The following is a 25,077-nucleotide window of genomic DNA, read 5'->3' on the forward strand; positions in this document are numbered from 1 at the left end:
TTGCTACCATTACATCAATAGAGAAAATATGGGTGACATTTTTGTAGGCTGGGATAGATGTCCAAATTATTATCTCAAACTGCCATTTATTTCAGAGGTTATTGATGTTATTTTACTTACTTTGTGAGCGGTGACACAGAATTGCCTTTCATTTGTTAGACTCTGGCTGTTTGTGTTTTGATCTTTTTCCTCTCGGCGTTTACTCTGTTTTGATCTTTTTCCTCTCGATGCTGACTCCAAATTCCCAAGAGACTTATAAACACTGCTGCACAATGTATTTTACTGGGCTTGTTTTCCCCCCTGCAAGCTTTCATTGGAAAGCACAGTGTAAAACTGACATGCTAAAAACTGACAAGGCAAAAAACCACTGTACTGTTGTTAGAAGTGATCTCATTTCTCCCCTATCTTAAGAAACAATAATCATTTAAGAGGGCCATATTATATTTACCTACTACATGCAACTGAAAAATACCTTGAGGCAGGTTAGTGGGACCCCAAAGAAATATCACACCATCATGCCACACCACAAACAGCAGAAGTTTCAAAAACTCTTCGCTTGGTGCCAGGGAGGGCTGCTGTTTGAAAAGCACATAGCCAAAATCTCAATGAGCACGTGGTTGTTTAGAGTCTAACTTTGGCCTCCCGTTTCATAGAAATTCTATACATTCTGTTGCCAAAATGTTCTTTGTGCACTTCAATGATTTTGTGAATCCTATGGTTGTTTACTCTTTCAGTGCAACACCCATTTGGAAAACCCTTGCCCTTTTAAATACTAAATTACGCCTTTTAGTAGCCGAAACGTTCAAACCAATTCTGTTGAGGAAACTGAAGGGCCATAGTAAATAACCTCCTGAACTAGAATTAGTCATGCATTTTTTGAAGGGGATGCATTCCATCTACCACGATCTACCTAATCCAATCCTTAATTATATGGGCTTGTGTCCATTAATAATGCTCCTTAGTTTTCAGCTTTATGTAGGTCTCCCCCAGAGCAACAAAGAAAGGCCTTCAAAAACAAAACGAAAACAGAAGTGTTTTGGAAACCAAAATTGGCAGCAAAATACAGGATCTGATGGAAGGAGTCTTTAGCTAACATTTTAACCATTTCAGGAATATGGTTTCATTGCAACACAATCTGCAGCCCTACAGATCCCAACTCCCATCAGCCTCAGCCAACAAAGCTAATGGACAGGTAGGATAGGAATTGTAGTGCAGCAACAAGTTTCCTTTGCCTATCTATTGGAGAGGCCTCTGTGAATTCATGAATCTCTAAGTTTCATGAAACCTCCGCATCAGACTAGATCAGGCATAGGCAAACTCGGCCCTCCAGATGTTTTGGGACTGCAACTCCCATCATCCCTAGCTAACAGGACCAGCGGTCTGGGATGATGGGAATTGTAGTCCCAAAACATCTGGAGGGCCAAGTTTGCCTATGCCTGGACTAGATGGTTAGCATAGGCAGTTTTAAGGGCAATAATGGAGACCAATAAGGAAAATAATGGCGGCAAGTTGTTGTTGTTGTTGTTGTTGTTGTTTAGTAGTTTAGTCATGTCCGACTCTTCGTGACCCATGGACCAGAGCACGCCAGGCACTCCTGTCTTCCACTGCCTCCCGCAGTTTGGTCAAACTCATGCTGGTAGCTTCAAGAACACTGTCCAACCATCTCGTCCTCTGTCATCCCCTTCTCCTTGTGCCCTCAATCTTTCCCAACATCAGGGTCTTTTCCAGGGAGTCATCTCTTCTCATGAGGTGGCCAAAGTATTGCAGCCTTAGCTTCAGGATCTGTCCTTCCAGTGAGCACTCAGGGCTGATTTCCTTCAGAATGGAGAGGTTTGATCTTCTTGCAGTCCATGGGACTCTCAAGAGTCTCCTCCAGCACCATAATTCAAAAGCATCAATTCTTCGGCGATCAGCTTTCTTTATGGTCCAGCTCTCACTTCCATACATCACTACTGGTTGCTTTCTACTTGCCAGTAATGGCGGCAAGTAGAAAGCAACAATTCCCCTTCAACTTTCAAATGAACGATTGATACGACAGGTACCGTTTATTTGTGTACAACTAGTGCAGGAGCACTTTGGACTTGTCCCATGCATGCTCAGGCCAGTTTTTCTCCCTCCACAGCATCCTTGAGTTCATACTTGTTATCTATCTTGCTGGATTAAGGTAACAACGTTTGCATAACAAGCAGCACATTTTAGTTATAGAAGTTCACCGGGGACTCTCAGCCTAGCCTACCTCACAGGGTGGTTGTGAGGATTAAAGGATGAGGGGGAAGAACCATGTATGCGCCACCTTGAGCTCTTTGGAATATAAGTTGGAGTAAAAGCTATTAATACAACAACAACAAAAATGCTATGGAAATGAGCGAGTAAGTGTCTTCCTATTCCCTCCTTCCATTTACAGTAATGCTTTTTTTGCCAGAATTTCTATCAGATAGAATGAATCAAATGAAATGTGAGTAATTTCAATGTTTGTATGTACTGACAGACATACTGTGATATGGAGACCAGCGGAGGAGGTTGGACGATTATTCAGCGACGCTCAGACGGCAAAGTTGACTTTGACCGGACGTGGGCAGAGTACAAAGCGGTAAGGCAGAACTGCCATAATCTTGAACAATTTAACTTCTGAATAGCTTTTATTATAACTGAGGTCACCCACACAATTGGGGGTTATAAGATCTTTCATAGCTCTGGACCTAAGTTCCTTTTAACCAGAGAAGGCAGGAGGATGAAACTAGGGTCTTCTACAGGCAAACCATAGGCCCAGTAGCTAAGCTCTGGATGTTTAACATGAATTATAAAACTTAGATCTATGTAATAAGGCGTTTTCTTCGGGTGAGACTAGAGCAATCTTACCTGCCTTATGTTACTGCATGAGAGGCATCTGTGTTTTAAAAAGGAATTTTTAGCCCACACATTGGCCATTAACACGGTGATGTTTAATTTATGGTGGGTTTTTATTTTTAAAAAAATTAATGGATATTTCCACTGGCATTTTGCCCCACAGTTAGCAAGAACAAAGTTCCATTTTGTTTCCAGACTCCTAAGTTTATGTTTGTTGAAATCTACTTCTCAAAAAAATAGAAAGACCCAGAAATTTTGGCATTGCAAAGTGTTTTATGTGATGACAGATTGACAACCGTAACATTTTATTTTTTGGGATGGCGTGACCTGCTGACTTCAGAGTCAAACAAAACTAATACAGTTAAAATGTCCAATTTGGATTACAGGGATTTGGGAATCCTTCTGGGGAGTACTGGCTGGGCAATGAGTTAGTTTCCCAACTAACCAATCAGAAGCAGTATGTTCTTAGAATACAGTTGAAGGACTGGGAAGCAAATGAGGCATATTCCTTATATGAACATTTCTATCTTGCAAACGAAGAACTAAAATACAGGTAAGTCAACGCTGAAAAGAGCTAGACCATTGCTCATCTATAAACTTAATTGCTACTTTGTTTTTTTAATGTTATAACCGTTTGACAAAGAACCAATATATTGACTTGAAAGATAATGGGAAATGCTTAAATGCAATATGCAGCAGAATCCTATACACATGGCCTTTCCGATGTAAGCCCTGTTTTCAACAGAAATTACTCCCCAGTATGCATGTATTGGATTGCAACCCTAAGCTCCTTTTTATTGTTTTGAAGATAGAAGCATGCCTATTCCCCATGGGTGGAAAATCACCTGCCGAGAGGGCATTTTGAGTGGAGAAATGGGCAGGAGGAAGCGTCAAGCAATTCCTCCACTTAAACTCAAAGCCTTCCCAGTTTGGGAAAAAGATACACCTTGTTCGGGCATCAGTCACTGAGTACAGATCACCATAGGATCTTTTCCATTGCCTTACTAGCTCTGACAGTCAATGAAGAATTCATGGTAATTTATTGTACATACGTACCATTCTATAATATTTGCTGCACCTCAAAAGGGATGTTTTAGAGTTGGAAAAGGATCAGGAAAGGGGAACCAAGATGATCAAGGTGCTAGGGAGACTCCTCTATGAGGAAAGGTTACAACATTTGGGACTTTTTGTTTTAAGAAAAAAAGGAAGAGTAAAAGGGGACATAATAGATTATGAAGTGTGGAGAAATTGGATAGCAAGAGGTTTTCCCTCTTATGAAACTAGAACCTGAGGTCATCCAATGGAGTGAATAGTAAGGACAGACAAGGACAGACAAAAGAAAGTATAGTTAAATAATGGAGTTTGCATCCATCATATGTAGTGATGGCCACCAACATGGATGGCTTTAAAAATGAATAATAATAATAATAATAATAATAATAATAATAATAATAATAATTTAATTTATATGCCTCCTATGTGATTGGGTTTCCCCAGCCACTCTGGGCGGCGTACAACACATATAAAAACACAACAAAACATAAAACATTAAAAAACAAAATATCCTATATGAGCAACAAACAAACCAATAAATCAAAAGAAACTAAAAACAACAATAACAATAAACAGTTTACAGTTATGCCCAAATTAAAGTCACTGCCAACCCCAACTAAACATTTAACCAACACCAACCCAACAAAAACAAAACAGAGGAAGCAAAATTAGAACCGTTTAAAACATATTATCCAGTTGCCCCAACCCAAGAGCTGTTCCAGCGCCAAATTTGTGGTGTAAGACTATGAGTGGCTACTAGATATGATGTCTATGTCCTCTGAATGCCAGTTGCTGGGCAGCACAATTGTGAAGAGTGCCGTTGTGCTCATGTCTTTACATGTAGGCTTCCCAAGGGCATCTGACTGGGCACACTGAGAACAGGGTGCTGGGCTGGACAGACTAGAGTCTGCAGGGCTCTGCTTATATTAAAAAACGAAGTACAAAGAAAGATTTACTAGCAAGGACATTAGTTTTTACTTAGGTACAGCCCACTTAAGCATTCTGTGGGTCACAGCAATATCCTAAAGAAAGCTTTTGTTTCTTCTTCATAAGGAAGCAAAATATCATTCTGACTCCAACGTAAATATTTCCTCATCTGAAAATAGTTAGGCTCTACAGCAGGGATTTTTTTTTTTAAATCAAGGCAATATAATCTTTATAAAGGTAACTTTTGCAAAATGGGTCATTGCCCTTGTCCATTTACATTATTAAAAAGCAATTTCTACAGAACAAGATAGCTGTCTGCAAATATAGGTCCTTTTGAAATGCAACCAAGTTTTTGAGCCACAAAATGTAGTGTTTGAAAACATGTTTCACTTACGAAACATAGATTATTTTGATAGTCAACCTGACGGTGAAGCTATATAGCAACACTACTTGAAAGCAGTTTCTGCTTATCATTTTGAAAACTTTGAAATGCAAAGCAGCTGAGAAAAAGCCAAAATAAACACTGATATAGATTAAATAAAATGGCAGCTGCTGAGGGAATCCAACATAAACTAGCAATGACAGTCTCCCCTAGCCATCCACTGAACATGATCCATGCACAGATATAGCCTGAAAAAGGCTGCATGTACCACCAAGAGTTACATGTCTAGTGATTTCAGCTGTGCACACTTTCCCCAAAAGAAAATATGTAAATCTCAACTGGGAGATGGAGAGACTTGATCCGGACCTCACTGACTGCTGTTGTTCAAGCATCAGTCATTATATGTTGTGCATAGATATTCTCAAGTTCGGTGTATTGTACCTATAAGCCATGATGATACAGGAAGCATTTGGTAGATCTGGCTTTGTCAGACATTAAATGTTTTCAAATGCACAGGTGGAATGGTTGCCAGAAAATGGCTTCAGATGTATGTCATCTGAATGCTCAGTGCTGAATCTGAGGCGATGTTCCCACGCTATATATCTGTAGCCATTTGCTGGCTTGAACTCACAAGACATTTTCAAATGACAAGTAGGAAAATGTCAAAGGCCTTCACTTCATCAGGGCAATGAGACTGAATTATCAAACTTTGGATACATCCCCTTCAGGTTCTCTGTATTGCTCCTGAGACAGATCAGACTCCTTTCTGAATAACGTCTTAAATGTTTATAAATGCTAGCATAAAAAATAGACTCTGTTATATAGCAATTGGCTTGAACAGTCTCTTTCTCTCAGAATCTTAAGAGAAGCAGTGGGGGGCTGAGAACTTTTGAAAAATAAGACCACTTCTTGCAGGAATATAAATTGTAAGCTTTCTAATTCCAACTTGGACCTGCAAGGAAGAATACTTTCTGTGCCAAAACACCAGAGCACTAGTGTTATATCCCAGCTGAAGAACTGTATGTTTCAACAGGTCAAGCAATTCCATCAATGTGAATTTGCATACAAAAATTATATTTTGAAGAGGAAAAAACACTTTCTTTGGCTTTAGATCGCGAGCAGAGAACCTGTGGTCCTTCCAGAAGGCTCTGGACTGTAATTCAGTCACAGTTAATATCTATTCAAATCTCTTTGTTGTTTTTGCTAATCTAGTACAACAGTTCAGGAGCAAACAAGGCTATTTCTCTTCCAGAACAACACATTTTGTTGACAAGAAGTTCCTGGCATACTGTGTGCAAAAGACACATAGTAGATCATTAACTGGAGAACAGAACAGGATACTTCTTGGAAAACGCTTCCTTTCCAGCACAGACTTCACCACCACAATTGCTTCAGCATGTATTCGTTTGTTTCCCATTTTGCTTTTCTACAGGATCCACCTTAAAGGAGTTACAGGGACGGCAGGGAAAATAAGCAGCATAAGCCAACCAGGAAATGGTTTTAGCACAAAGGATGCAGACAATGACAAATGCATCTGCAAATGCTCACAAATGCTAACAGGAGGTAAGAGTAGCATTTTCTGCTCACTTCCTATTTTCAGACTCTTCCTATTTCTGCTGGCGCTGAATCGAGCCATAAAAGTAGATTTTGCCATGGTATCTGGGCAAAACCATGAAAAGTCCGAAATGTTGCAATTTGATGGCTTCCACATTTTTCCATTTTGATGCTCACTTTTGAATAAATAGCACATAACCGATCAACCAAAAAGTGGACACATTCAGTTGCCAGGGCTGTGCTCAACAGAACAGCAGTAAGTTCTGGTTTTGCATCGCAGCAGCAAAATACCTGGGACACTGCGATACAACCACTAGGACTTTATGACTGCAAGGGTGCAATCTGCAATGTAGCTTGTCCAAGTCAGATATGCAGACAGACAGAGGAAGTGAAGAAAATATGGGAATGGCGAACAGTCAAATTATCAACTTTCTTCCTTCCTTTTGAACCGGTGTAATGTCACAATAATAGTATGACAGTGTTAACTGACGAAACCTGAGTACAAAGTACTGTGACCTATAGCTAAATCGGACCTTGGGATGCAACATAGAATTAGATAATGGCTGCATTTGGACTAAATGCTCAGCCATGGTTTATCATTACAAGACTACACCTAGTCTCACTGGGCTCACATGCTCCCCTTCCTATCTTCTCTGTCTGCAAGGAGGAGATTCAAAACAAGGTACTGCTTCCATTTTAGGTGTCACTTGAACACTAAATTGTGGTTAATCTTAACTACAGTTAGCAAAAACCAGACAGCCTAATAAACTATGGCTTGGCTTGTTTCCACTAACCATAGTTAATACTGCCCAAAGTTTGTGCAGTCTTGCCCGATGTGGACCGGCTGCAGTTAATACTACTAATAAAAAACCTCTTCCTTGTGGCTACGGGGAAGAAAGCAGAGTGCATGAGCTCAGGGGAGGCTAGGCTAGTTCTCCTAACTCTAAACTATAGTTAGCGTTTCGTTCCAGCGTGCTTGGTGCAGCTGCAGTTAACTCTATGCAGGCACTTACTGCGCTCTAAGTGTTTTTGAATTCCTGGATTCCTCCCGATACCTCCAGTATCAGAGGCAAATACCGTATTTTCGCTCTATAGGACGCACCGGACAAAAGGACACACCTTGTTTTATAGGGGGGAGAACAAGAAAAAAAATTCTTCCCCTCTCTGCCCAGCGCCTCTTCAGCGAAGTGGCAGGAGGTGCTGCGCAGAGAGGGGGAGATTTCCCCCCCTTGTTTCCCCCCTCTAAAACAAGGTGCCGTTCAAGGTGCATTCAGGCACCTTCAGGCGGCTACCTTGGAAGCCTGGAGAGCAAGAGGGGTCGGTGTGCACCGACCCCTCTCGCTCTCCAGGCTTCAGGTTCCTTTCGACCTGCTCTTTGGGGCTGCCGGGGGGAAGCCCACCTCCAGCCCCAAAGAGCAGGTCGGGGAGCAGCGGAAAGGCGCGCAGCCGGGAGAGGGTCGCGGGGCTATGGCAACACCCCCACCTCCTGCAAAAGCCCACAGGAGCCGCACACCCTTTAAGGAGCACGCGGCTCCTGTGGGCTTTTCTACGAGGAGGGAGAAGGGACTGACTGGCCGCGTCAGTCCCTTGTCCCTCCTGAGGAAAAGCCCGCAAGAGCTGCGCGGAGCTTGTGTGCGGTTTTTTGGGGCTTTTCCTGCCTGCCTTCCCCCTGCATTCGCTCCATAGGATGCACACACATTTCCCCTTCATTTTTGGAGGGGAAAAAGTGCGTCCTATAGAGCGAAAAATACGGTACTTCTGAATGCCATTTGCTGGGGCATAACAGTAGGAAAGCTTATATCCTGCTTGCGGGATTCCCATAGGCAAGTGGTTGGCCACTGTGGGAAACAGGATATTGAGCTGGATAGGCCTTTGGTCTGATCCAACAGAGCTGTTCTTATGTTCCTACCACAGGAACTTCACTCTGTAAACACTGCAGCAACTGCTATTACGCATAGTAATAACAATTAGAAATAACTGTGCAGGCCCAGCAAAAGTAACTAGCGCCACTAGAACAGCTCATTTTTTAAACTCACCATTTTTAGATATATCTAGGAACTATAAAACCTAGAGAATGGCAACAGAGGGGATTCTGTTGCCCAGAAGCGGATAAAATTTGCAGGCACGGCATCCTCCTCTGAAGGGATGAATACTTTCCACATAAGAAAAGGATAGCTGCTGTGGTTTTCTTGCAAAAGAAAGCTTCAGGTTCTGGGGTGCCTGAAATAATTCCCTATGGTTTGGGATCAATTTGTATAACAACAGTGTTTATAAGAAAGGTGCCCCTAGAGAAGAAACCTGCTAATAGGTCCAGGGATTTTTGTGTTTGTGGGTCTTTTAAAGTTGACTGAGCAGAGAATTAAAAGGGGGCGATCAAATTTGATCCAGTGTGTTGAAGCACTTGATCCAGCACAAGGATCTCAGGATGAGTGCCAAGAGGGCTACATCATGTTGAACTTGTGCACTTGTGCACTAAGATATATGTCTTTGATATAAAGCAGTTCCTGTTCAGCTTACTTAGAATGAGAGTAGCTAGAACAGCAGGTGTCAGGTGTATACGTGTATATAACATATACACATATACATATATTCTAGTATGTTGTGTACGTGTGATTATTTTAAGATTTATAAAAAAATCTGAGAATCTGTATAAACAACTTGAAAGCAATGTATCTATTATTATTTTTTCAAACTCCCTTTCATTTATATTTTTTTAAACAGGATGGTGGTTTGATGCATGCGGTCCTTCCAATCTGAATGGCCTATACTATCCATTGCGACAGAACACAAACAAATTTAAAGGGATTAAATGGTACTACTGGAAAGGCGCAGGCTACTCTCTCAAGGCCACAACTATGATGATCCGACCAGCAGATTTCTAAAAACATTTGCTCTTTGTATGAAGTGCCTATTGAAATAACTTCAAAATACTATATTTGACAAATATTTTAAGACCACAGATGCAGCTTAACTGGTTTTTTTTCCGCCTGGATAACATGCACATATATCCTTCGGGAATCAGCTTGTTTTCAACAGCCACTGAATTTCATCGCTATTAAATGTCAAGCAAGAAGAGGTATCTGATGCAATAATGATTTGGCAAAAGAGAACAATAAAAGGACTCCCAACCAGCTTAAGGTGTTTGTGCATAACTGGAACTGTGAAATACATCTAGATCATAAACAGAAATTACTTAAGCTTTCGAAGTGATTCTTTATGCCCTTTTACTGAACTTTAATGACTACCTTAAAACAAGGGACACTTATTTGGTCATCTTTATTGTATTCCTATTCCTATCTCATGCCATGGTTGTAATTATGTACATAAGCACATTGTTTTGTAATTACTTCCTGTAGTCTGATTCCTACCATTTGTAATCACATATTTGGGGATATTTGGTAGCCCATACTAGTATATTTAATAAGGATTTGTAAAAAATATTTCTATGCTTTACATCCAGTACCAAGTATATAATAATAGACAACTACTTCCCCCTTTTAATATATCAGATATTTCCATCAGTATTTTAAAAGTCAGAATAGCCCTGCAACACATATTGTGTGGTTAAATATATTTTGTAGGAAAATTGCACTTTTCTTCTTTCCTAGTTCCTTTATGTTTAAATAACACCCAGTAGTTGGGACATTTCTCGGTATTTTGGATGCATTTAAACAACAGCAAACTGTTTCTGCTTTCTCTGAGAATTAAGCACGGATTAGAGCAGGAGTATCGGGACCAGCTTCCCGGGTGAAAGTTGACATTCTGATAACAGATGATTGACAGGAGGGTTGCCCCCACCCACCTGTCAAAAGCCTTTTCACAACATTTCCACTTAGGAATCACACCATAAGGGATGTTGTCAGCCCCATGTCTGGTGAATGGGGCGGTTTCATTAGAAATTTTACATGACTTGAAAGTTTGAATATTCCCGTACTAACAGGCCTTTGTCAAGAGAAGGTAAAGGGGAAGAATTTTTTTTGTCACCATTTGATTGGATATATTGTGAGCACGCTTCTGTTGTTGATCCATATTCCAAGATAAAAAATTGACTTATTTCTGAATAAGTTAAAAAGTAAATCATGTATTACTTACTGGGGCTGCAGGGAAATCCACAGAGAGTTCATAGGGTTCTTCAGACATCCAGTGGCCATATTCAAGAGACCATAACACCTACAAAAAGATCAAACTATATTTAGTTGTATTCAGAAACTGAAGAGTAGTATCTATGAATACATAAATAAAATAAATCAGAAGTTGAGCAGGCAGCACTATATTGGGGTTCTACTCCCCATGTCAGATTCTGGGAAGCTATGAATTATACATATAGACATATCATGGCAAAGAAAACATGGCGCTATAAATTTTAGTCTACTTAAACTGTTTCTCAGAAGTGATATACTACTGTGCAGTAAGACAAGATGAAAACTTAAAAGTCAAGGAAAAACACTGGAAAAACACTAAGGAAAAGCTCAATGAAGGTTAAGGGTTTCCAAGTCTGTAGATATGGGTCAGACCCACAGCATTATTTCAGGTGTTTGGGATTTGGGGCATTTTTTTCTTTTCTTTCCTCCCTCTTTAAACAGATGTCCATGCTGCATCACAGACTCCTTTTGAGGTGCGCCCTCAGTCTGAGAAGCAACTTTGCTGCATTACAAGGCAACCAGCTGTTCAAGAAGCACAACCTCAATGCTCTTTTGAAAATGGAAAGCAACTGCCCATGTCTTCGGATCCTGGCCATTGAGCCCAAGCTCTACTTATTTCTTTTCTAGCACACTGTTCATTCATGATCTCAGGGTGGGCTACAGCATAAGGGGTTAAAACAACACCTTCACTATCAAACAGATAAAACACCACACTTAAAGTAGTCATAAAAAGGTAAAGGTAAAGGACCCTTGACAGTTAAGTCCAGTCACGAACGACTCTGTGGTTGCAGCGCTCATCTCGCTTTACTGGCCGAGGGAGCTGACGTTTGTCCGCAGACAGTTTTTCCGGGTCATGTGGCCAGCATGACTTAAGCCGCTTCTGGCGAAACCAGAGCAGCGCACGGAAATGGCATTTACCTTCCCACCAGAGCAGTACCTATTTATCTACTTGCGCTGGTGTGCTTTCGAACTGCTAGGTTGGCAGGAGCAGGGAATGAGCAACGGGAGCTCACCCCGTCGCGGGGATTTGGACCACCGACCTTCCAATTGGCAAGCCCAAGGCTCTGTGATTTACACCACAGCGTCACCCGTAGTCATAGGCAACTCCAAACTTTCTTAAAACTAAGCTACAACTGTGGAATTGAACTCCATCAAACTAAGGCAAAGGCTTGAGGTAAACAAGATTGGCACCAATTGTACTTCAGCAAGTGAGGTACCTCCGCAAAGAGGACCGCTGCAAGAGAATACCAATGTTGATGTTAAAAAACGAGTCTTGTGGCACTTAGAGGGCAACAAAGGAAGCACAGCATAGCTTTTCATGCACTACAGTCATAAGATGCTGTCTTATTATGGCACTGGATGATCATGAAAGCTAAAGGTGCGACAAAACCCCTTGTTGCTTTTGCTGCTGACTAAGGCTGCAGTGCTATACCCACTTACTTGGGAGCAAGCCCCATTGAAATCAGTAGGATTTACTTCACAGTAGACATGGTTACGATTGGGCTGTAACATGGTTGATGTAGGATTGAGCTGGAAAACAATGTAGCATAGAAACCAAGCTTGCTTGGCTGTTTTGAACAGATCTGATGAAAAATTCAAATACGTCTTATATCGGCTTGCAACTATGCCACTACTTAGTGGCATACATTGCAACTATGCCACTAGTCCCATGAGACAGAGAAGTAGAGAGGAACAGTGACTTTTATCTGTGCAGCATTAACTGCGAGTAAAAATCTACTTTCTTGCTACAGACCCAAGCATCTACCAAATTTGTGTTCCTTAGATGCGTGAGTGGCTCCCCTGGATAGCATGTTTGTGGTTCAGCAGCCTATAACTGTGGAAAAGACCTGGTGGAAGTCAGAAAACCTCCTTTGTGTATGGCTTTTTTGGCCCTAAAAAGTCACCCACTTGTAGCTGGTGATCTTTGGATACAAGTATATTTACCAAGTTTATTGCTTCTTTTATTTGGCAATCTGGTTAGAAAAAGGTTTCGGATGCAAAGCACAGTTGTTGATTTATTTCGGCAATCTGCAGCAATTCAAAACTGTCTCAAGTTATGAAAATTTAATAAAACTTAAGTTTTTTAAAAATATGTATTCTCGGCTCCCGCACTACATAGGACACACGTGCAAGGATATGAACAAATAGTTTAGGCTTCCTTGCACCAACTGGCCATCCTTCCTCAGCTGTAACTTGACTGTAATTACAGTAGCTAACTCCACTGGCAATTTCTGTCTCTCGGTGCTATGCAAAATTAGATAATGTGTGAAACAATAAAACAGACAGCAAAAATCAAAGCCATTCATTGTTAGATCAGTGGTCAGCAGCTGGGGTGTTCATAACAATGATTTAACATGCCCATACCCGGAAGGCCATTACAAAGAGAGCTGAACAAAAGATCAAAACAAGTGCAGTTGAAAACGGTTCAATGACTTTTTCCACAGGAACAATATGACATCCTCTGTTATGTGTGTCACTTCCGCCACTAGCTTCTATTTAAGAAAAAGACTGGGATGTGTTCTGTCACAAATTTTCACCAATAAAAGATTTAATGCAATTATTGTCTGGTAAGTGAGGGAAGAACATTGCTAACAGCATCCGGTGACTTGCCAAATCTTTGCCAACTCATGGTAATCCTTCTTAAATCAACAAAGGGGTTGCGGCTCAGAAGCATTAATGGTTGAATGAAGGCCTCTCAATTGTCTCTGAAAGCTCTTGGAGTAATAATGGACCGTTTCAAACAAAGCAATAAACCATGTTTTAGTGCTAGGCAAAATGCCTGAGTGAATCTTCTGCTTTCTGCACACCCATCTTGTTTTCCTGAGTGGATAGGGTGACTTTCTCTGCATATAAACCAACGACCTTGGGTTAGTCTCAAACTCTTGTCAATTTCAAAATATGCTAACTTTAAACCATGGGTTATGAAGCAGGCTTGTTTAATTAAGCCGGCATTTGTGATAAACTACAATCCCCGGTTCACACACAACAAGCAGAAATAAGGAGAAAGTGAAATTAAATACTGGCTCCATCACCAAATTCTTGGAGCTTTTCCCAGGCTCAACCCCCCCCCCCCCATTCTTTTCTTTTTTTTTCCTGTTCCTGGACCTCAAGGGCTCTTCCAGTTTGTCCTACTCAAATACCAGATTATTTTATCTGAGAAGTTTGCAATGCACAGTACACATGACACACAAGTTATCCAGGTCACTTTGAATGTTGCTAATGGAAAGACCATCACTGAGAAAAGAAGATACTTGTGAAATATAACATTTCAAGAGATTCCGGTATGGCTAACGTAACACCAAATAGGGGAAAACAGAAAGCAAACATTAGACAATGCAGTTCAAATCTTCAAAAAACAAGTTGTGTAAAAGTTTTAGTTTAAAAGTACTTATTAATGTACAATTGCAGGCCATACCTATATTGGTTGTATTTACAGGCCTGATTCAGAAACATCTAGCCAGATATCATTTATTTCAACATGGTTTCAGAAAATATGATCCATCTGGCACAGAAATCCCCTGGCATTAAATAACTTCCTGTTTCTGCAGCTGTGTTTGATTCCTTCCCAATCCTGGGGCAGCGGGGCTTCAGTTGCCTTTTGCTTATAATCTATTTTTCTTAAAATAACTATGTAGAGTTTGAATACTAGTTTACCATACTTTTGAATGTCTGTGTTTTATCCCATTAGATTTTAAAATAATGTAGAAAATATATGTAAACCCCTCGCTGTTATTTCTGGAGTTTATTTGTAGGCTGATTTAATGCTGAAAGCAACTCCTATACAGTGAATTGAAAATCTAGATTGAGGTGGGGAATCTTTTGGCCTAGCAGGCCAGATCCCTATCTGTCCCAACCTTGTGGGCCAACTTTGACGAGTGAGCAGGATGACCCACCTGTCAATTACCTCATGCCATTATGATGCCAGAGGATTGACACCCACCCATCTGACAAAATCCCTTGTGCAGCACTTTCCAAGTGCCCAACAGTCAGTAGTACTGCAGTTCCCAAGAGCCTTTGCCAGCCTTATGTCTTCCTGTGCCAAGCATAGGGCTAGCAAAGCTGATTTCTGCAGGGATCAGCTGCACAATCGAGTTCCCCAAGGGGAAACTTGGTCATGCAAGTTGACTCCTCAGGCTTTAATGTCAACTTCATTCCTGCTTTCTGGAAAGACCAGCTGCATGGTCGAGTTCCCCATAGAGAAGTTAACTGCATAGCTGATCCAGCCTGCTCCGCACCTGACATCACATGTGCTGGGTCAAATTTGGAGGTTCCCCACCCCAATCTAGATGAATTAAGCATATTCTCATGGTTTAATACAGGCTTCCTCAAACACGGCCCTCCAGATGTTTTGAGACTACAATTCCCACCATCCCTGACCACTGGTCCTGCTAGCTAGGGATCATGGGAGTTGTAGGCCAAAAAACATCTGGAGGGCCGAGTTTGAGGAACCCTGGTTTAACATGTATGTTCAGTTCAATGTACACCAAACCATCATCAGATGTTCAGCAAAAGTTGTAGTACTGGATAGCATCCAGAAAATGGCAAGCAGAAATCTGTTTGTACAGTGGAGCTTTCTCACCTCCCTTTCCCCCTTGTAAAGTCAGTCCTGAGGGTTGGCGGAATGATATGATATGATGCATGATATTGATATGTGACAAAGAGCTGCAGCTGTGTGTGTATGTGGAAATTAGAGGCCTCGACCCTTTTACTCACACAAGGGGCTCCTCCCCAATGTAATAATCTAGCAACAGTCATCCATCACCATATGGGTGGAATCAGTTATTGCTTTAGTTCTGTTTCCTGATTACTTACTAACAACAGAAAACAAACATCCATCCTAAAATTAATTTCCCTTTGGTTTGGGGTGCAGAGTGGCCTGAATCCTTCAGTCTCTGCTGTGTTCCCAATACCCACCCACCCCCAACTCCATGCCTGCAGTTTGGGTTTGCTTTGGGGGAAACGAAACTCTCAATGGGAACATTGTACATTAACAGAATGCAAAAGAAATGTGGAAATAACAGTGCTTAAGTTCAGAAGTTTGTATTGATTGCCTTATGTATGACTGTTGCAAAACCTGAAGCTATCCTGATCATCAGCACACCTGAAACATTTCACGTAATGGAGGATTATGTGTTCATTTAGAAGTAGCTAAAAATATCAAATAGTTAAGGAAAGAGAAGAAACAATGAATGGATGGTCAGCCATATTACTTACCCATTCGTAACATAGAATCCAACAGCCGCGAGCAATTCCCATCAATATGTTTAAAGTACGACGGGAGCTCCCTGCAATCACATGGCTTGTATTGTCACGCACTTCATCTGAAAACAGAAAGCCTCCCAACTTCTTCACCACCTGAACAACCACATTCTGCTTCCTTCAAAGAGAGATGGAGAGAAGTCCATAATACAAGTTAATATGGCTACATAGAATATTTTTGAAATTGTGGATTTTTTTAAATTGCTAAATGCATATCATTACATATCCATAAGCACTGAAAAAACATCAGCACAAATATGCTGGTCTTGACTTAGGCTGCAACTTTAAGGACAAGTAAGATTTGGGGGCTGCTGCATAAACATACAGAAGGTTGCACCGCCAGTCATGCTTCTTCACTGACATATGTTTCTCCATATAGGCAATGATTTTTAGGGTTTACATACACAAACTCACAGATATATCCCTAAGAAGCAAAGCATTTCAGAAACCACCACTAGACAGAATGGAAAGTGCAAGTTTGTCAGATGCTCTTTGCTAAGTACGTGGAGAAGTCTTGCTGCGCATCTGCATATTATGGCAGCTGCCCTCAACATCTGGCTTATTTGTAGCATCCCTTAGAAAATAGCATGTGTTCTATAGTGCCTGTTACACAAAAGTAACTAAAATAGATTTGTTATAGTGTGTTTTTTAAAAAATTAGAAAACTACAGCAAACTTCAGAGCCCAAAGACCAAAAGTTAGACTCCGTGTATACTTAAATTTCAACTTTCTAATCACATGTTATATTTTCTAGCGGTAGCTTTGCTAGTTATAGCTTGGTGTGCTCAACTCTATACATGGTATCCAGCTAAACAATTCCACTAGCAGAAGCATTTCTGGTTGCATAACGCAACTCCACCCCTTCCCCAGACACCTTGTGAATCTGTTCCGGAGGATCCAGGGAAGAAGTAGTTCTCTGGTGCTTCTGCTAGCAAAACTGTTTAGTTCAATGCTGCCCTGTTATTCCTACCGTAGTCAACCAAACCTTGCCATTTAAGTTACATAGCCCTGTAATTTGTTGTTTAGTCGTTTAATCATGTCCGACTCTTCGTGACCCCATGGACCAGAGCACGCCAGGCACTCCTGTCTTCCACAACCTCCCACAGCTTGGTCAAACTCATGTTCGTAGTTTCAAGAACACTGTCCAACCATCTCGTCCTCTGTCGTCCCCTTCTCCTTGTGTCCTCCATCTTTCCCAGCATTAGGGTCTTTTCCAGGGAGTCTTCTCTTCTCATGAGGTGGCCAAAGTATTGGAGCCTCAGCTTCAGGATCTGCCCTTCCAGTGAGCACTCAGGGCTGATTTCCTTCAGAATGGATAGGTTTGATCTGCTTGTAGTCCATGGGACTCTCAAGAGTCTCCTCCAGCTCCATAATTCAAAAGCACCAATTCTTCGGCGATCAGCCTTCTTTATGGTCCAGATCTCACTTCCATACATCAGTACTGGGAAAACCATGACTTTAACTATATGGACCTTTGTTGGCAAGGTGATGTCTCTGTAATACTAGTTTTATAATGCTGCCATTATGATCCGATGAAGAGTAACTATGCGAAGGACAGCAAGGACAAGTGCACTAGCTCTGCCCCCTTCCATCACCGTCCCAGTCACCTTCAACCTATAGAGGATGGCTGTGTGAAGAGGGGAGCTTCCTGTATTTGCAAAGGTTTGAAAACGTTCTTCCCCCCATTTGGGAACCCTTATTTCTTTCAGTGTTCCAAAAGAGGTGTGGAGCTTCCACAGATACCAGAAGCTCCCCTCTTCACAAAATCATCATCCATAAGTTGAGTGTGACAGGACAATGATGGAATTTAAGAGGAACTAGCGTTCCACTGACCCGCCTCACATGTTTACACTTCACTGGCTTGTAACACCTGCCTGGGTCTACAAACCAAGATATACGCAGGCAGGAATGTCATCAAAATATCTAGTACTTACTCAGAAGGCATGCTTGTCATGACCAATGTTCTTGATGGCTACAGGGTTAAGGAAGGAAAGAAGGAAGAGCATGTCAAACAAGTATGAGACATTTCCACCCAGAGTTGTAGTTATCAACCTTCCACTGAAGACATAAAGATGTAAATCATATGAAGATTAAAGTTTCCCCTTACTGGGTATATAGTACCATATATGGAGGTTATGCCAGAAGTATCCAGTAAAAGCAAGATTTTATTTTGTTTCTGTTCACATAGCCTCTGTTGGGAAGAAAGGTTGAGTGCTGGGCCATGCTCAAGCAAGTCTTTTCTAATCAAATCTGTGGCCATTTGGTGTCAACAAAGCATCATACACACAGTAGAGGGAATTCATCCCCCCCCCTTCACTGCTCTTATACACTGAAAGGACACAGGACGGGGTTGTGGGATCAAGCTGGCTAGCTTCACACTCCTGCTGCCAATGCACATGCTTGGGCACACCCTGTCAAGCTCTGACTTTGGTGGTCATTCTGCGGCTATTCTGCATGCATAGCACTTATTCACATATGGGGAATTCCTGAATGGTCCTGAATTTCCTGCTTTGTTGGTCAGCAGGGGTCACGGCCACAGCATGCACTGATGGAGAGAGAGCAGTGCTAGCCACACCCTCTCTCGTGCATACAGCATGTAATGAGGCTTGTGTGAATACCCCCAATATGCAAATACTATGTACAGTATGTTACAAGAATAAGAGGATTCTTGGTTATTCATTTTGATGGCCTGGATTCTTTAATACTGGGGAGGATGTAGCTTTAGACATGAAGTTCGCTGAGCCTGAACCTGCCTCTATCTCTCGTTAAACTGTAAATGCACTGTTATGGACTTGCCTCCACTGCCTACAGAGGTGATGCAACCATTAAATAATTTGAACATCCTTGATTAATCATATTAAGTTCTGTTGTGCTCTAATCTGCAAGACACACCAAGTGATTTTATTATTTCAGAGAACATGTCATTTAGATAAGTGAATAGATTGAAGCATTGGACAGATAAATTCAATTACACACACACACATTCTCTCTCTCTTTCCCCTACTGAAGTATATTAAAGAACACATTAGCAAACCACAACAAATTATTGGTACAGTACTAAGCAAAAGAGAGCCACTTTGTTAATAGGAGATGCACACACAGGCAAGCCCCACACCCTCTCTGAACCACATCAGAGACTTTGGAAAAGTACTTTGATTCCTGTGTTTGTACATGGAACTGAGCAACACTGAAAAGAACACTTTAAGCTGCCAACTACTCAAAAATTGGCAGCCATTTAATAATTTGTTTGTACCCACTGACTATAAGTGGGATCTGTAATCAAATGGCAGTGTGAAGTCTTCCTCCTCAGTGCACAAGTCTGTTGGACATACCCTCTAACATGACACTTTGTTCCAATTTCCTTCCACCTAGTTCTCCATCATTCCTCTCCCCACAAAGTCAGTGGCAACTAAGCATGCTGACTGGGCAGCTTTTTAATATTCTTCCCCCCGCCCCCGATTACTGATATCTCCCTCTTGTGCGACATAAGTGACATTCACTCTTGAACTTTGAAAATATAGGAAATATTTATATAGGAATATATATGACATATACAATATATCATAATATATAATGCATCTATCTATCTATCTATCTATCTATCTATCTATCTATCTAGGTGGCGCTGTGGTCTAAACCACTGAGCCTCTTGGGCTTGCTGATCAGAAGGTCGGCGGTTTGAATCCCTGTGACGGGGTGAGCTCCTGTTGCTTGGTCCCAGCTCCTGCCAACCTAGCAGTTCGAAAGCAAATAGATAAATGGGTACTGCTCTGGTGAGAAGGTAAACGATGTTTCCGTGTGCTGCTCTGGTTTTGCCAGAAGCAGCTTAGTCAAGCTGGCCACATGACCCTGAAAAACTGTCTGCGGACAAACGCCGGCTCCTTCAGCCAGTAAAGCAAGATGAGCGCCGCAACCCCAGAGTCGTCTGCGACTGGACTTAACGGTCAGGGGTCCCTTTACCTACCTATCTATCTATCTATCTATCTATCTATCTATCATCTGTCTGTCTGTCTGTCTATCTATCTATCTATCTATCTATCTAGACAGATAAAATAATAGAATAGAATTGTAGAGTTGGAAAATTATCCATTGATACCCTTCAAAATGAAATGTTTCCAAGGCAGCTTAAAATATAGACTATAATAAAGCCATTAAAAGGAACATAATAAAATACATCAAGGCAGAATGCTTTTCAAACCAAATTTAAGAGCCATTAAGCATTGATCCCCACAATAACAAAGTCAAGGAGTTGAGAGCCAAAATGGGGCCACCACAGAGAAAAGAGGGAGGTATTGCCCTGCTTGAGGGAACCATGAAATATAATGATATATATTTCCTAAATTAGGAGGCAACGCTCTCCCCAGCCCCCCAACAAGAAACAGCCTTATGAGGATAAGTATGTGCCGTGCCATAGCTATGAAATGTTGAGTTTCAATTGAAAAAGAAACTCAGAAAAACAAAGTCGGGGGCAGAGCAGAATCCACGTTCTGTTTGGAAGGAATGGCTTTCTGGAACTCTGAACAGGAACACTTCCGTAGGAATACACGGAAACATTTTGCTGCATGTCCCACTGATCAGGCTTAATCATAAAAAGCCTTGCTGTTGATTCCCTGATTTAGTACCCCTTGCCCCTCATGCTAAAACTCACCGTGGAGAGGGCTGGGAAGACAGGAATAATACTGGCACCTCTCTTCCCTGCCCGCCCAGGAAGGCAAATATCAGATGGATGGGTGATTTAAGAATGCTACACATGGAAGGAAGTCTTTCTCCAGAGCTGTATCCCTATAATGCACTTCCTATATGCCTATTTCCATGCATACTGTATGTGTTTCTTGATATTCTGACCAGGCACACTCACCTTTTTGAGTCTCCTGGTACTCATTAATTTCTCACTAGGCTCATTCACTTGGTCACACAAAAATTCACATGAACCATCTTTGACTTCATCCATGGACAAATTGTCACCACCTAGAAACCAAGGTCATTCAAAACAGCAGTAAATAATCTGGAAAAAGGAATAAGATTAAATGCAGCACTGTACATAAAAAACCCACAATTTTTGTAGAATGGACATTTTTCAAAATGTGACTGATGCGACTCTTTCAAGCTGTGTAGAATTAAATGCCATGCTATTACAAACTTTCCGTTTGCACCAGCCCTTCAAAGACCCCCCCTCTCCCATGCTGTTCTGGGGGTTCTCCCACCCCCCAAGTCAATTTCAAGGGGTGAAGGGGTGCAGAGGAGGGAAGAGCTTCCATTGACAGGGCTCCTTAGGTGAATCCCACCCTGGATCTCTCTCCAAACATATGGGGTTCCCCAATATTATGTAAATTATTTTCATCTTGGAACTATACAGTCTACGATTTTCAGCACAAAATATTTGAAACAAATAGGTGAACCCATTGCTGTTGGTTAAAATGTGGCAAGTTTAATAATGTCATTAATGAAAATTATATTTCAATATAATTTAGATTGTTTACAGTACAATCCTATTTCTGTCTCCTCAGAGTAAGCCCCTTTGAGTTCATATGGACTTACTCCCAGGTGAGTGTGCACAGGACTGCAGCCTTAATGTTGTCTTTTACTTTGCTATATAGACATTATATATACCATATTTGGTATATACAGTATTCATTTAGTACAAACACACTTTCATAAAGCAATTGCGAACTTTTCCATATTATTTTTTCCTGTATAGGTAAAGGTAAAGGGACCCCTGACCATTAGGTCCAGTCGTGGCCGACTCTGGGGTTGCGGCGCTCATCTTGCTTTATTGGCCGAGGGAGCCAGCATACAGCTTCCGGGTCATGTGGCCAGGAAGACTAAGCCACTTCTGGTGAACGAGAGCAACGCATGGAAATGCCGTTTACCTTCCCGCCAGACTCTACTTGCACTTTGACGTGCTGTTGAACTGCTAGGTTGGCAGGAGCAGGGACTGAGCAACGGGAGCTCACCCCGTCACGGGGATTCGAACCGCCGACCTTCTGATCGCCAAGTCCTAGGCTCTGTGGTTTAACCCACAGCACCACCCGCGTTCCTATATATTTTCCTGTATATTCACCCACAATTCAAGTGTTCCACAATGCAAATGGTACATTTAAGAAAAGCTGATATTCAAGACACCTGTCATCTTTTAATACCAGTGATGATACTAGATAAAAATGAAATATGAACTTCGACTGTATGCATTTTTCTCTTGGCAAAAAAGTAAGTTTCAGAGCTACTGATATTAAATCTGTGTTTGCATCAATTAGGATAAAGTACAGACTGATGCCACTGAAGTCTCCTTCAAGATGTTCTAGTCCCTAAACAAAGTTTCTTTGTCAATTTTTTTGAGCCAGATTGTGGGTACAAAACCTTATTTTGGTAGATTTTTTTTTACCATACACATTCATGCTTCCTAAGAGGCAAGACCCTTTTAGAGTAAGCTCCAGATCTATATACTGTGTTCCTCCTGTATTCTTTGGATTCTAGCCATAGTATTTATTGCCTAGATATCAAGTTTAACTTTTAGCCTTGCCGATTATGAATGTACATGCATTCAGTTGCCCACTACTTCAGGAAACTGTATCATTTGAGGTGAAATGTTTACGACTTTGTAATCAGCGGTTATGGAAACTCCCTGAACATACATTAATGCATTTTCAGGAGTCTACAAATACATCACCGGGGCCTACTGTAAACTTAACTTGAACACTCAGCAGAGAATGTTTCTAGTTAGCATACTTTACTGGAGAAGTATTAAGCTTTTAAAAGAGTCTTGTAATACAGGGTGGTAGAAAATATCTCTTTCAAAATGGAATGAGGCTGGGTCTTATGCAGAACATGGTCAAGTCCTGGGTTGCATGAAGAGGATTGCTAGAAGCACCCATTTCCAGTTGCTTCTCCCCTAAAAAATGTTCAGGAACCAATCCTTTTGGGGGGCTTTGTAGAGCAGGAAGAGAGAAAGCCAAGTTTTACTAATAGAAACTCACTTTGCACTTCATTCTTGAAATAGCAACTTCCATGTGCAACCCCCATGAACGTTTTTATTACCGCTCACCTTGTGAGTTTGAAACGAGGACAGAATGGGAGGTTAACCCTAAATACGAGAGATTTAGATCATCTCGAATATTGGTCTTCAGGCCTGATCCAAGGTGGGTCACAGCAGAAGCACTGTCACCATTCAAATATATGGTAAACTATTAAGAAATAGGTCCCCAAATGCATGTTTAGGTTAAAGGTGGATCCTGAGTCTGAAATGGTTGAAAATTCACAAATTAGAAGTTCTAGGACATAAATGAGGCAGGGTGGGGTTCACTGGATAGTGGAAATAGCAGCACTTATCAACAGCATTTGATAGCAGTAGTGTGGCACTTGGTATGGATTTATTACTTATTTTTTGAACAATATCCTTAGTTTGCTGCTACATAACAACAGTCTTGTTGCACCTTAAAAATGAAGAAATTATGGCATATGCTTTTGTGGGCTCGAGACTATTTTTATATCTGAGTGACATTTCTATATTTTCACAAGACTGAAAGATTTCTACCCTATACTTGCATATGTTTAAGGGGATTCAGCCTGCAAAAGCTTATGCCATATTATATTTCCTCATCTTCAAGGTGCCAAAGACAATGGTAACCCCAAAGAGAACCATCAGAGATCCAAATAGCTGCAGATGCATATATGATTAACAACCTTTCTACAGTTCCCTGAGCTGCCTGAAAAAGCTAAGAAACTCCCCTTCTGCATATAAGCGATATCTGATTTAGTGTAAAATGTTGCAGCAAAGTGATGGAGCCATGGTGAATCCATGGAAGTGTCTGGTTATATGCAGAGGGCTCTGGTTTATTAAGCTATGCATGCCTCAGTTAAACACCCACGAGGAGGGGCTGTGGGACAAACCCCTCCCATGCAATCTGGAGCTTGTGGTTTTACTTAAGTAGTATGGGATGAAAATGCTGCACCGTAGCTCCAATGCTAATAGATTATCATTAGGAAAGGCCTGGACATACTTTTGTGAACCAACTCTAAGAAATACTGGATGCGTTTCATTGTATGGTCAAATGATCAAATGTTTATTCAGCATGTTTATTTAACTTGAATTTAGCAAATAAAGCTGTAACTTTGAAAGTTGTTCTGTATTATATTTGCAATTGGCATCCATTCATTGTTCTACCGCACATCACTGCTGAAAAATTTGCATTCAGTTTAGACATTAAGAGGAAGGCAGGGTAGTTATTTTCTCCATGCAATGATCAAATTATTCACTCCAAATGTGAGATTTGAATTCTGGCTGATCGTTGACTTCAGAAATCAACACAATGAGGTTTACTTAGAATACATGTAAAGCAATCTCTCATTATAGCCTGAGCAAGTTTTCTCAGAAGTAAATTCCACTAGTGCCAGTGAAGTATACTTCTTAAACTGGCAATCCCATATAAACATACTTAGGAGCAAGACCCACTGAACTGAACAACACTTGTAATAAATAGAAGACGCTGACTTTTTTTTTAAAAAAGCTTGTTCTTTACTAGAATAAATGAATTATTTTACATTTAGTACATTCTTAAATCACTAGCTACATCACAGAAACTGAGAGACAAAAGCAATAGACAAACCTGCTTTGAGAATCAAGTAATTTTTGCTGAAAATCTGAAATTGTATTCATTACATATGCTACATTTTTAATAATCATATACATACATTTTTAATCCGTAATAATTCTGTTCGGGGGTTCTTTTTAAAAAATTCAATTCACAAAACACATGTAACTGCATATGATTCATTTTCACCTGTATACCCCCACTTTCACTTGACTAAATAAGACTTCCCATACACAAGAGTGTATATGGACTATACATTGTATTTTGCTTGAAATTATTGAAGTATGCAAGCCCTAAACATTAAATCCTATTTAACATAAAACACA

The 25,077-nt window shown here is 41.0% G+C and overlaps 2 protein-coding genes and 1 long non-coding RNA gene across 4 annotated transcripts in view; 2 read left to right on the top strand and 1 right to left on the bottom strand.

The window, feature by feature from the left end:
- The window catches only part of ANGPT2 (angiopoietin 2), a 45,740-nt gene extending 34,900 nt beyond the window's left edge, over positions 1 to 10,840 (top strand). For both annotated transcript variants that reach the window (XM_083607315.1, XM_083607316.1), the window contains exons 6-9: positions 2,489 to 2,590; positions 3,234 to 3,400; positions 6,642 to 6,772; positions 9,485 to 10,840. In XM_083607315.1, coding sequence (XP_083463441.1) covers positions 2,489 to 2,590; positions 3,234 to 3,400; positions 6,642 to 6,772; positions 9,485 to 9,645 — 561 coding nt within the window. In that variant the 3' untranslated portion in view covers positions 9,646 to 10,840. The remainder of the gene's footprint in view (positions 1 to 2,488; positions 2,591 to 3,233; positions 3,401 to 6,641; positions 6,773 to 9,484) is intronic.
- The window catches only part of LOC310759895, a 123,824-nt gene extending 110,143 nt beyond the window's left edge, over positions 1 to 13,681 (top strand). Inside the window, exon 2 of the long non-coding RNA XR_014546620.1 lies at positions 11,639 to 13,681. This is a non-coding gene — a long non-coding RNA (uncharacterized lncRNA). The remainder of the gene's footprint in view (positions 1 to 11,638) is intronic.
- The window catches only part of MCPH1 (microcephalin 1), a 107,140-nt gene that overhangs the window by 67,848 nt on the left and 14,215 nt on the right, over positions 1 to 25,077 (bottom strand). Inside the window, 4 exon segments of the mRNA XM_083607248.1 lie at positions 10,856 to 10,933; positions 16,120 to 16,282; positions 18,098 to 18,135; positions 21,022 to 21,131. Coding sequence (XP_083463374.1) covers positions 10,856 to 10,933; positions 16,120 to 16,282; positions 18,098 to 18,135; positions 21,022 to 21,131 — 389 coding nt within the window.

Source organism: Podarcis filfolensis, assembly GCF_964270895.1.
Source record: "Podarcis filfolensis genome assembly, chromosome: 3".
Taxonomy (NCBI): Eukaryota; Metazoa; Chordata; class Lepidosauria; order Squamata; family Lacertidae; genus Podarcis; species Podarcis filfolensis.